General features: G+C 34.6%; 1 protein-coding gene across 1 annotated transcript in view; it reads left to right on the forward strand.

Annotated features, from left to right (window-relative positions):
- The window catches only part of DYNC2H1 (dynein cytoplasmic 2 heavy chain 1), a 135,406-nt gene that overhangs the window by 37,779 nt on the left and 83,951 nt on the right, over window positions 1-13,676 (forward strand). Inside the window, exons 45-55 of the mRNA XM_065730035.1 lie at window positions 697-841; window positions 1,545-1,647; window positions 2,931-3,098; window positions 3,228-3,352; window positions 4,368-4,616; window positions 5,366-5,474; window positions 5,871-5,984; window positions 6,811-6,953; window positions 8,970-9,048; window positions 11,111-11,265; window positions 13,037-13,174. Coding sequence (XP_065586107.1) covers window positions 697-841; window positions 1,545-1,647; window positions 2,931-3,098; window positions 3,228-3,352; window positions 4,368-4,616; window positions 5,366-5,474; window positions 5,871-5,984; window positions 6,811-6,953; window positions 8,970-9,048; window positions 11,111-11,265; window positions 13,037-13,174 — 1,528 coding nt within the window. The remainder of the gene's footprint in view (window positions 1-696; window positions 842-1,544; window positions 1,648-2,930; window positions 3,099-3,227; window positions 3,353-4,367; window positions 4,617-5,365; window positions 5,475-5,870; window positions 5,985-6,810; window positions 6,954-8,969; window positions 9,049-11,110; window positions 11,266-13,036; window positions 13,175-13,676) is intronic.

Genomic DNA, 13,676 nt, shown 5'->3' on the forward strand with positions numbered 1-13,676 from the left:
CTTCATTCAGCTATGGGGCTTGCAGCTTGGGAGGCAGAAACATGTTGACCTTGGTCTAGTGAGGACCCAGAAGATGATCAAAGGGGTGGAGCACTTCTCCTATGAAGATAGGTTGAGACAACAAGGAAATGTCCTAACAGGACAAGGGGTAGTGGTCTTAAAATAAAAAAGGGTAGGTTTAGATTAGATGTAAGGAGAAATTATTTACCATGAGGATGGTGAGGAACTGGAACAGGTTGTCCAGGGAGATTGTGGATTTTATCTCCCTGCAAGTAATCAAGGCCAGGTGGAGCACATTATTGCCCATGGCAGCAGAGTTGTAACTAAATGGTCTTTAGGGCTCTTTCATCCCAAACCATTCTGTCACTCCATTATTTGGTATTGCTTGGTACCTCTTGGTGCTAGAAACCATTTGAGTAGTCTGTAGTTGTTGGTAGTTTTTTTTGTGTTTGTTTTGTTGCTTTTTTTTCAAATCTTGAACGCATTTGCAAGTGATGACAGAGTTTGTGAAGGCAGCCTCAGGAAGTAAAGCAATAGTGGCAGGAAAACAAACGTTACTTATCTGCTAGATGGAAATCTTATTCACTGAAATTTCTCAGTAGTTGTCAATATAACTTAGTATAACTTAGAATCTTTTTAATAATGAAATTTAGAATGATAGTCCATAATAATTCTTGTGGGTTTTTTTTTGTGTAGCTATCCAGATAGAGAGCAACTGCAAACTATTTATAGTGCCTACTTGGAACCTGTACTACAGAAAAACCTAAAGAATCACCCTGTTTGGGGTTCTTTAGCAAAAATACATCAGCTAGCAGGATCTATGGTTCAAGTGTACGAGCAGGTATGGAAATTTATTTTACTGTTTTCAGTGAGATGGAGAGTTCAGAAGTATATATATTTTAATAATTACATTTTGATATTAACAAGGAAATAAAAAACTTTACCAGTAATAAAATTTACATTCATATATTTTTCGTAATGTTGGTGTCTGATTTAGGAAGGTTTCTAGATAATAGAAATAAACTAAAGAAGTAGTAAGGGCTTTTGCTTTGCTACAGATTTATTGTGTGATTTTTGGAAATCAACCTATCTACACTTGAAGTTCCTGAGTGATGACGTGGATAGTAGTGTTTTCCAGCTTACTGAATCAAGAGATAGCTTACTTTATCACCTGAGACTGTAGCAATCAATGGATGTTGTAAATAAGAGAGATAGGAAGTTGGAGTCCCTTGCACACATTATGTGTATCTTAAAATTTTACACAGTTAAAATAGATGCTTAGTCACAGAAGCTCATTTTATCCTCCCATGTAAAATTTAAGAAACCTCTGCCTAGTAAATCAACTGTTTTTAATTAAGAGAAAATCTTTTGTGTTCACAAAACATGACAGTTAATCAGTGCACTTTTGAAAACAACTAAAGTCTGTGTAAATATAATACTATTTAAATCTATTGCCTTAATTTACTATTGGTATTTTAGAGAAAATTAAAGCTATATTTCCATTTAAAAACATGTCTTATTTTTTGACTAATTTCTTTTTTAAGGTACGAGCAAAATTCACAGTTGACGATCATGGTCATTACCTTTTTACACCGTGTATTCTTACTCAGTGGGTTCTTGGTTTATTCAGATACAGTTTATCAGGTGGTAAGTCACTTTACTTGGTTTTTGTTGAGCAGTTCATCAAGCAGTTCTGAAATGGCTTAAATTATTACTGATGAATTAATGTGCAATTTGCTGTTCCCCCCTGTGGTACTTTTTCTAAAATGCAAACTGTGTTACTCAGAAGTGGAAATAATTAACAGTATATTCTATAGAGTAAACAAATGAGAATAACTGTATGATGTTTTCAAATACATACAGGTTCTGATTGTAGTTTAAGGGAAATAAGTAGGCTGGAGTTGCATTCTTTTTTGTTTAATTATTTATCTATTTTGAGAGTATAACCTTTTTTTCTGTCATTCCAGAGGCTTTCTTCAAATAGATTTCTATCTGATCTATATAGTATTTACACATTTCTATGTATCAGAATGTTTGATAATTACAGTCCAGCCTCAGAGGGCTTTATTTTATTTTGGAATGGTGAGATTTAGGAGATTCAATTTTGTATGCGTTTCCGGTTAGATAACTTAGATATCTTTCAAAACTAATTTTTATCTTTGAAATAACTATTATTACTAGGTCATTGCATTTTTAGCTCTCAGATTAATTAGAGAAAATGTTTACATGAAGGGCTTACATAAGTAATACAATGTTAGACTTGTATTCTGTTTACTTTCTTGGATCATCAGATGGTATAAAATTAGTTTGAATGAGGTCAGAAAAGCTGTACTGACAGTCAATGAATGGGTCATCTCAGCATATTTATGAACTCAATTTTTGAATCTAATGGTGACATATACTTGGGCTTTTTGATGATGAACAATAGGGCATGTAATTTACTACCTCTTGGAACTAATCTCACTTTCCTCCTTATATTTTATTAGAATATTATATCTTTGTATTCTCCAGTGGCGTTTTTATAATAAAAACTGTTTAGGGGATTTATTATTATTTTGGTATTTATTATCAGTCTTTCCCTTTGAAAGTTTCCTGTTTTTTATTTTTGTTCATTTTAATTGCTTGGAATTTTGTATTTCTGTTTTTACTTAGTGTGCAATACCTTGTTTATTTTCATTAGAATGCTGGCACTAAGTTGAGTAACTGCTTTCTGTAGGATGTTTATTTTACCTTGATGTGACACAAAGATATTTAAAACCACTTCATAACATATTTGCTTTTTCTCTTACTTCTTCCTTACTGATGCTCTCCTGCTGGTATGTAATTTCACTTACTCATTTTCAATCTCATATTTTAAATGAGAAATTTCAGAAAAGTAGAACTAACTGAAAAATGTAAAGTTCACTGTCTCCTTATATAATTGTTTTCAGGACCATCAACACAAACTGCAGACCATGTATTGGAAATAGTTGCTTATGAAGCATGTCGTTTGTTCCGTGACAAAATTGTTGGCATGAAGGATCTCCATGTATTTGATAATATTTTGATGAAAGTGTTTCAAAGTGACTGGGGCTCAGATATTCTGGACAACATGGAAGGTAAAGTATTTCAGGCATATTAGGTTAATTTGAAATATTTGAACATGACTTGCTTAATAACATCAAATAAATCAAGCCAGGTGGTGCATCAGTACCTAAACCTCTAAATAGTTAATTTTATTTTCACAGACAACTTCTATGTAACTTGGGGAGCTTGTCAAGAGGCATTCATTACTCCAGGACAAGCACTACCACCACATGGGAAGCCACTTAGCAAGCTAAACTCAACAGACTTGATAGATACTATTAAAAAGGTGAGACGAGATTGAAGAATATACATAGCATGGGGTTGTATCAGTGGCTCCAAGAACTTTCATATTTTTTTTGTTTGAGTAAGTGACATAGAATTAGAGTGCAGTCTCCTGCTAGATTAAGGAATCATTGCCTACATTTGTTCACGTGAAGATCTGTGATGCTATGTGGCAGACAATAGGAATTATTGTATAGAGAGTAGGTTTTGATAAAAGTGTGTCAGTTGCTTTTGCTGGTAATCAGAAAGACTGATGTACATCTATGTTTGTAAAATATGAAAAATGAAAGTGATGAAGAAATGCTAATGCTAACTCTGCTAGGCTGACTAGATGAGAACTGAGGTCTGCCCCATATTAGCAGTGTTTGATGGACTGGTGGTATAGATGATAAACTGCTCTCTATCCTTAATTAGCAACTTATGACCAATAGGTAAATGATGAAGTTTAGTAGCTTCAGTAATCTGTTTTTTTAATTATAGTTTTTTTATTATTATTATTATTTTTTAATCTGACTGCAACTATACTGGACCTTAACAGTGAGATATTAAATTCTGCCTTACTATACTAAACTATCTTTGGATCTGTTGTTGTGCGTATTTGACTAGAAAACTCCGTATTCTGGAATTACACAGCAATTAACTACCCGAAAGGCTGTTCAACATTATGTCAATATTAATTAATCTGTGGTCAGAGACACAGATCAGACTTTGATCTGGCTCATTATTTAATACTAATTATTTCAGTGGTATATTTCTGTTCCAATAAAGGAAAGAATACCAGTATATTACAGTGCTGGGGATGTTGCATGATACCTTTACTAAGCAAATTTGATTTATTCATTACTGGTATAAAGATAGCAGGATATCTAAATCATGTAAATAATTTATTTGTAATGAAGACCAGCATAGCCTCTTGTACTTTAATTTCTAAACTTTTAAATGTTGGATGCTTCGATATCCTACTAGTTGTATTTATTGTCAGTTAATGCATTAGTTATTGTTGTGCTTTTTTTCAATAGGGTGTTATTCATTATGGACGAGACAAAAAAGAGATAGAGATATTACTGTTCCAGGAAGTCCTCAATTATGTGTCTAGAGTGGACAGAGTACTAAGCTTTCCTGGAGGATCACTTCTTTTGGCAGGACGGAGTGGTGTAGGTCGTCGAACAGTTACCTCCTTAGTTAGTCATATGCATGGAGCATTTCTAATTACTCCCAAAATTTCCAGAGGCTATGAGCTGAAACAGTTCAGAAATGATCTTAAACACGTAAGTAACTTTGTGTTCTGCTATCTCAGGTTTTCTTTGTGTGCGTTTAGAAAAGAATGGGAATTTTGAAGGACAGTAATACTGTGTGGAAAAGAAATTTTAAGAGAAGCATAATGTCAGTGGTCAAAGTTAAACAGATGTTTAGATGTTCCTGTGTAGATGTGCATACAGTACTTTCCTGAAACTGTACTTTTTTGAGTATTGGAATAGAGCTGTTTTTCTGAGTGTTATGGACTTTAATATTATTTCAAGCTTACATGGATTTTGGAAACTTTTCTTCATGTGTATGTTTTCATATTCTGTCTCTACTGTGGTCTGCTTGCTCATAGGGTAGTAGTTCTATCAAGTTAAATTTTAGTGATTGGTGAAATAACACACTTTATTCAAAAATAAATGCAAACCTTAAGTCGGGAACTCTCAGTACCTTCAGAACTGCTAATGAAAATTTTACAGCTGAGTCCCCAGAAGGAATACACCAGAACTAAGTCACATCTGAAGCATAACTATACTCTACAAAATAGTTTGCTGTAATTGTTTTCTTATTACCAAGTTGTAAATTTAGGTAGAATGTTCACTAATTATAATCTCATGTAACTGAATCACCTGATAATCTTTTCAAAATGTATAACAGTTCACATGCTGGGGGGAAAAAAAAAGATGTGATATTATGTCATGAGAAGATGATTGTTCTATTATGAATGAAAGACATTCATTCTACACTGAAGTTGAAGCATCTAAACTCCTTCTAGGTGATGGAGCTTGCTGGCATTGAAGCTCAGCAGGTGGTACTGCTGCTTGAAGACTACCAGTTTGTTCATCCCACTTTCCTTGAGATGATCAACAGTTTACTGTCTTCAGGTGAGATGAATCCAAAAGGATTATGGTACTATTATGACACAGCCGTGGTTCAGTGAGGCAGAATTGGAAGTTTACTAATTTTATTTCCGTAGAACTGTTCATTACCTTTCTTTTTTCTTTGTTTGTTTTGCTGGAGTACCTGACACAAAGCAATCTGTTTTGATTTGTTTCACATACAGCATTGGATTGCTATGTTTGGATTTGTTAGAATGAGTTGTTAAGGTCTACTTCTGTAACATAAGCACAGTCAAATATTTATTCTAAATAGAATCGCTATCATATAATTTGTCAATTTCATGATAAGAAAGGAAGGGTGAAATTTGTGTAATGAAACTCGTGAAGATTTGGAGGGAAGTACTGATTTGATCTGAAATCCTAAATTCATTTTTCAAATAGGAGAAGTTCCTGGACTGTATAAAGCAGAAGAATTAGAACCATTGCTGTCTCCTCTAAAGGATCAAGCTTCACAAGATGGATTTACTGGACCTATTTTCAACTATTTCACATACAGTAAGTGAAGAAAATCATATGTTATAATTTATTTCAAGGTGACCAAAGTGGTATAATAATGAGTAAATAATTAGTAAGTTCTTTTCTGCGTGTGATTTGAACATTAGTTTTTTTTAGATAACAGGCTAGAGTTGCAATTACAGTATGGTGTTTGAAGGCGCAGAACTCTATGCCTCCTCTATTTACTCCTCTATCTGAAAAATTTACTCCTCTATCTGAAATATTTTATCTATGAATGTTCTAAAAACATATTGTAAATTCTGCTGTGGAGAGTAATTACAAGGAAGAAAACATTTGTCTTGTTTTCTGGTTTGTTTAGCTCATGTACATTGTAGTAAATTTTTCTTTTGTTTGTCAGTTTTACCCAGAACTCACTTTACATTCTGAGAGCTTTAAAGTAAGTTTACAAATTTCTTAAAAAAAAAAAAAAAAATTCTTCTTGGCCAATAAGAAGATAAAGTATTTTATAAATAAGTAAGTGAATGAACATAGAAATTTGCAGTCCTACTCAAAGACCCTGGAACTACTACTAATCAGTACAGAAACTATTAGAATATTAACCAGTGATTCCTATTTAAGTAATGTCAGCTTTTCTAAACCATGTATATTACAATATATTTTTAATGCGAATCATTGATATTATATAAACATATTAAGTTGAATTTACATACATTTCTACCATGCTGTATTGTAGTATAATAGTATCATTTCTCAAAAAATATTTTCTGATAAGTATTTGAAGGGACAGTAAGTTATGCTATATCTGTAGTAAATCTACTATTATGAAGTCACATCGTTATCTACTGTGTATACTGCAATTCCCTAGGGGTCCAACAGAACCTACATGTTGTCTTGATCATGGATTCCACCAATGTAAATTTCACAATCAACTGTGAAAGTAATCCAGCACTGTACAAGAAATGTCAGGTCTTATGGATGGAAACCTGGTCTGAAAACAGTATGAAAAAGGTGAAGTGCTTTAATTGAAATGTTTGATGTGCCTCAATGATTGTCAACATAAATAACTGCATTTTGGTAAAGAAAACTGGAGTAAGTAAGGAATAATTGTCGTTATTCTTACTTAATGCATTTCTGAAGTGTCATGAAGACAAAGCTCTACACAACAGTTAAATAGTATTAATGTTTTTGTCTCATAACTGTCTTTTGCTCTTCTAGTGGTCTGAGTTGAACAAAATACTACCTAATCTGACTCTGATTTAATACAGTCTTTGTGAACAAACAATTGGACCAAATGCAAAGTGATAAAGTAAACTATGGTTGATGATGGTATTCACTGTTATTAGTATGCCCAACAGCTAGTTTAAAAGTAATTTCAATACAGTTAGCTCTTGTTGATATAAGTTTACACTGTAGACCTTACCTTATTCTTTGTGAAGCATTTTGCTTGATGGAACTGTCAGTGTTTTCTTTTTAGGATAGAAATCTTTGCATCTTAGTATATTTTCAGTCTAAGTATCAGAAGGATATATATTCTTTCCATATGTTAGGTGGTTCCCAAATCCATTTCCCTAACAGGGACAAGGCTGGTGGAGTTTGCACATCTCCAACTTGAACCAGTGGTGAAGCTGAGCATGTATTCCCAGTAGGTACACAAACATCCCCATACAGTACATGTATACACATCACTGACCACGCAGAACTCGTCCAGCAGAAGTACACACAACAAACAACACCAATGACCTCATCCTCTTTCCCTTTGTCATAATGATCATAATGAAGTGTGATAATGCAAATTATATACATATGCCTGATGTGGATCCCCTACTAGCTGGACTTAGAAAAACAGTCTTTCTACTGTCCGGCTCTGGCTCCTTCGTATTCCATATGCAGACATATGAGCGCAGCCTCAACCCAGCTGTGGCTTCACTAATTCATGTGCACACACACATGTTTATGTACACTCTCCCATGCGTTCTGTATGGATCCTACCAGTAACTGGGTTTAGACTTCCAGGCCATCTAGTAGCTGACCTTGGATCTATGCTCCACCATTTTGTCTGTGGGATGACTCAATGACATGTGCATGCACTCACTCAGCCAGGTATATGTTGACCCCCAGGACCTTAGAGTCTATCACGTGCTTGGCTTTGGACCCTCTTACTCCTCTGTGAGCCTGTTCCTCCAGGTGCCCCACAATAGTAAGTTGGGTGCTAACCTGAAATGCTCTTCCACTGAATCTCATACCTCTGATGCAGTAACCCCTTCAATCTAGTCTGCAAGGTAATCTGGTTATACTCATTGTCTCATCATGGTGGGTTTCACAATTTGGATCCTCAGTTTGGTCACCTAAAACAGCCATGGGAGGAGGCATCTAACTGGGTTATGAGGTGTCCCCTTTGTGACATTGCTCCTAAGGTTCAGCAGCAGGTTTTTTACTGAAAGTTGTTTTTGGCAAAAATGTTTGGACCAGCTCTGTCCACTAAGCAGAAGTTACTTATATATTGCTTTTTCTGCCAGAGGATTTTTTTGAAGTGGTGTATGAGCACAGACTGGATATTTAGTCATTTAATTATCTGCCAGAATTTTTGAAAATCCTTTCATTTATTTTAATCTTTTTACACTGTGTAGTCAAGAACATTTGAAGGCAAACACATACTCCATCTTAGACCATGACAAATACTGTATAGACTTAGGCATTGTTTAATTTTGTTGTTGCAGCCACACTGTTGTACTTTGACTATTTTCTGATTTCTGTTGAGTTCTGCATTTTTTTTTACACCTTTAACATTTGTGTTGCAGTAGGAATGTTTTAGGAATGTTTCATTCATAAAGCCAGCAAAAGCTCCTCTGCCTGAGAGAGCAAGAAATCATCAGTTCCGGAGAATGGCAGAATTGAGCTATTCAATGTGAGATTGTATAAGTCCTTTATTCTAAATAAAGTTACAGTTTAGAGTCTTTTCAAATTAGCTACTAGATTATTTTTTAATCTTAACTCAAATTTCATTAACTTTTTTTTTTTTTAAAGATACCTGAAATGCTTTTGTGTGATGATGAACAAGAGAAGACTGAAAAAACACACAAGGAATTTCAGAAAAAACATTCAGGTAATATTTTGGTGGACCAAGTGGTTGTTACAACTTCTCATTAAACACTTACTACTGTGTTGACATAGGTGATGGCATGAGTAACTTGAGTAGGTTTTTGCTAGCATATTCATGAACTTCAGTATTGTCCACATGGGAGACATTTTACACTTGGGAGCATTAGTCTAGAAAATGTGTCCTGTGTCACCAAACCCCATTGCCTGCTGAGGATATTGCTGATTCCAACATAGAATGTCCTTAGATATTCTCATGTCTTCCCTTCATTGAGAGCTCTCACGTCAGGGGTGCATTATTTTCATCAGCTGAACTTCATGTTTTCATTTAAACAGTCTTAAAAAGTGAGATTAAAGGCCAAGTTAAAATTCAGCAGACATAAGAGGCTTAGCATTGTCCTCCCCATGAGAGAGACCCAACTTCCTGCTCGATTGTGAAGTTTGTCCTGTAACTGGGACATATCCTTCCTTCAGTCATTGCTTGCATTTATTTTATCTGGTCATTAAAATGAAGAGATTACCTACATCTTTTGCTACAGGAATAGAAGGCGATTTTATTCATTATACTTAGATTTGTGTATACATAGGTTTGAGAGTAGAATTTGCTTTCATACTCAAATGACATTTCTGCCAAAAGTGTTTCTAACTTTCATTGAGGTCAACCTGTACTTTTTTTCTTAAGGCTTGTAAGTCTAACACTGCCATTGAGAATGATTTTCCTACTTTGTAGGATAAGAAACAAAATGAATAATACCAAGTGGTATTGTCAGTCAAGATAGATGGTGTAATTTAGAAAGATTATCCAGATGGCAAAGAGACAATTGATAATAAGGGAAATACTCACCTGTCTCCAAAGATCAAGGCTCACAGGGGGAAACTCCACAAAGGAGGGGTCTCCAACAGGAGATCCTTCCTCAGTGGTGGTCAGCCTTTAAATGGAGTCTAGGAGAGGTGGAGTCAGACTCCACTCCTTCTGGTCTTACAGGTGAATTTCCTTTACCTGTACTCCTGCAGCTGACTCAGTGCTCACCTCAGGTGATCAATCAGTGGTTCAGGCCTTGGTTCGACAGTTCCCATACATAGTTTCATCTGCAAAATAGGCTGTACTTGAGTACTTTTATTTGATGTCTTCGGCATTAACAACTGAGATACAGTTACTTTACAAAGCTATCTTTCATGCAGAGACTTTCAGATGGAATTTCATATCGTGTCAGATTCTTCTGTGTGACTACAATGCATAATGTTAGGTTCTGTTTTAGGATTATTCTCAGTCAACATTTGAGACCTGAGATTTTATTGAGAAAATTCCATATTCCCAACTTCTGCAGAATATATTTCTTGTATTCCATCATGTTACATCAAACACCACAAGGGGAGAATCCCAAAATGCTGCAGTGCTTGTCAGAATAGCTCCAAAGTTGGTTTTTGTGTGAAAGTCCTAAGATTACTTACTTTTACAGATCAGATCCATAATGTTATTTTTTGGACTTGCTTTTCTGCATCAGCATATAGAGGGATTATCAGGACAGATACAAAAAATAAGTTACTTCATAGTTCTCTGACAAATGCAATTTACTCATATACTTGTTATTTCTTCTTTTGGTTTACCCTTCTCAGTCCTTTCCCTGCCAGTAACATTTAGGGGCAATTTGAATTCTTTGGTTTACCTTCCATATCTAATATTGTGCTAAGCAAGAGGAAAGGTAGAATATGAGTAAACGTATGTTTGGCACTTAAGAGAAGAAAGTTTGGTTTGTAATGCTGAACTAGTTGTGACTACCAAAGGACTTCAATTTCTTCAAAGTAAAAGCTCATTTTGAGAATAATTTCTTTTATTATAAACATCAATTGTAACCCTTTTACAAATAAAGAGCAGAACATAATCTAGGAGACCCACTGAAACACCCATCTTGATAATACTACTGTTAGCAACTTTTTCTGAAATATTTGTCTAATTATCACTGTTAAGTCTCAGAGCCAACAAAAGTATAAAATGTTTGCTTGGGGTTTCTTTTTTCCAAATGATTTTCTAAAATGATTTTGTCTGTGTCACATATTTTATTGTATAGGTGATTCAGAGTTTTGGAAGTCATTTCTGGCAATCCATGAATCATGTAAAATGTATGGAGCAACGCCCAGCAGGTATATGACATTCCTTAGTGTATACAGTTCAATTAACAACAGTAAAAGAACAGAGCTGATAAAAAGGCAAAAACACTTGCAGGTATGTATTTAAAACATTTTTAACACACAGCTTTTCAAAATGCTCTTACATTTGGAAATGCCTTGTATATTATTTCAAGCTCAAAGAGGGTAGATTTTGTTAGATATAATGAAAAAATCTTTTACAGGGAGGATGTTGAGGCACTGGAACAGGTTGCCCAGTGATGTGGTTGATGCCCCATCCCTGGAGACTTTCAGGGAGAGGCAGGATCAGGCCCTGGGCAGCCTTTCCTCACTTTGGTGTCCATGTTCATTGAAGGGGACTTGGACTAGGTGGCCTTTAAAGGTCCCTTCCAATTCTAAAGATTCTGTGATTCTACTGTGAGCTGTAGATGGTGACATGTTACAAGCCTGTGTGGGATAACCTCTGTCTGCATATACTAATGCTGTGATTTCAGATCAGGAAAAGTATGAATCTTAATGTGCATCTCTGTTTAAAAACCTTAGGGCTAAGGGTGGTAGCTTCTTTTTCATTAATATTTTAGCTTCATAATATATCAGAATGGGTATGTCTTCCTGTAAAAGTAAAAAGTACTTTTTTTTTTTCAAATTACTCATGTAATGGAGTTGTGTTGGAAACAAAGCATCATTTTTTGGTTAGCTTAAGTCCTATGTTGTGTATTTATATATACATCTTTTCATCTATACAGCAACTTCCTATTTTGTGTGATTCTTGCATCCTTATATATTTTAACGAGCTGTAAACTCCTTGGCTTCATGATTACTTCTGTTGCTTTGGTCAAAATTCTCTTTTGGGATGTCTTGCCTCACATAATGTTTCAGACTTTTTCACACACTGAACCTTTATGTAGTCCCAATGTAATTAGTCTCACAGATGTTGCTTTATTTGTGGTCTGTATGTTTACCACAGTTATTTTTGAAACATGCTGGCCTTCCATAAGTGCCTCCTTCCTCTCACAAGGTATTTTTCATAAAAACCCATATGAGCCTGTAGGTTAATGCTTTTCCTTTTTCTCTTTTCACTTTTCACTTTCACCTCCTTTTCTCAGTGATTCCTGCTACTGTTCTGAAAGCACACTTGCAATGCTGTCTTTTTTCTTAAAATATCTCTGAAACAAATTACTTCCTTGTCTTAAATTCTGTATTCTTCCTATTCATCCTGTCAATAGTTTTCTATCCCTGTATTAAGCAATTTACAAAGGATTTAAGTTTGCAGTGACAGCAACTGCTTATTTACTTAGGTAGTAGCGCTGATTTGTTTGTGACAAACACACATTTACTTCTTGAAATCTCTCAAGTAAATGTTAACAAGAAAATTAGATGTACGTATGCTAGATGGAACATTAATTTTGTCTTTAATACATTTTTCAGAAGTGTTGAAATAATTCTTGGTAAAATTATTAATTTAGAAATTGTGAATAAAGAAATAGGGAAGATATTCATATACATCCAAGTTCTCTAGAGAATGCACAAATATGTAGAAATAGGATCTTATTTGCCTCCATTTATTTAAATTTTGCTGATTCACTATTAAAGGAATTAGAATCAGTTAACTGAAATGCTACTAAATAGAATAGAAAAAAGATTATGCCAATACCTAAAGAGGTTTAAAGTCTCGTTTTGGAGTTGAAATTTACATGGGAGTACTCAGAAATATGCATTTTATTTTAATCAACTGAAAATGAATAATCTTAGTCTGCATCTGTTAATGCAGAATGTCTGTTAATCTGTGTGTATTGTTTGTAACCAGTCTTCACTTAAATCTATTTAAAATTCCATGCTAAGCAATTGCTTCTTACAAACTTCTTTAGGCAGGTGTTTCAAAGCTGAATGAAGCTAAAGCCCTTGTAGATGAACTGAACAAAAAAGCTGGAGAGCAAAGCATTTTACTCAAAACTAAGCAGGATGAAGCTGATGCTGCCCTTCAGGAAATAACAGTGTCTATGCAGGTACTGTATATGATCATACCAGAAATGAAAAAGAAACAACAAAAAAACTCCTGTGCTTTTTGTGTTGTTTTCAAGGAATGCTAAGCCTGATGATTTTACAAGAAGTTGCCTAAGGGAACACATGAGTCTTGGGGCTTGAATATATTTGTCACAGAACAGGGGATTAGGTAACTTACATTGTGTCTGAACTGATTAGGAAGAGGTCAGAGCCTCTCTGGTACAAGAGTAGCATTTACTACTTCAGATTAGTCTGTAAGTTTTTCTAGAAGTTCATAAATCTAAATTGATCTGGTTTTACAATACTTATAACAGTATGAAGAAAATACTAACAAGTAGCATTTTTTAGGTTACAAATCCTATTAACTGAATTTGTGGACTCTTAAATATGTATTTCATGATGTTTAATCCTTTGAAGTTGAGTTCAAATAAAATTCATTGTTCAAAATTTATCACTCCCTGAAATATCCATCTTTCAAAACATTTGGTTCACTGTGCTGCTACT

This window comes from Cyrtonyx montezumae, unplaced genomic scaffold (genome assembly GCF_038088225.1).
Source record: "Cyrtonyx montezumae isolate F1298 unplaced genomic scaffold, pur_monq_1.0 scaffold_12, whole genome shotgun sequence".
Taxonomy (NCBI): Eukaryota; Metazoa; Chordata; class Aves; order Galliformes; family Odontophoridae; genus Cyrtonyx; species Cyrtonyx montezumae.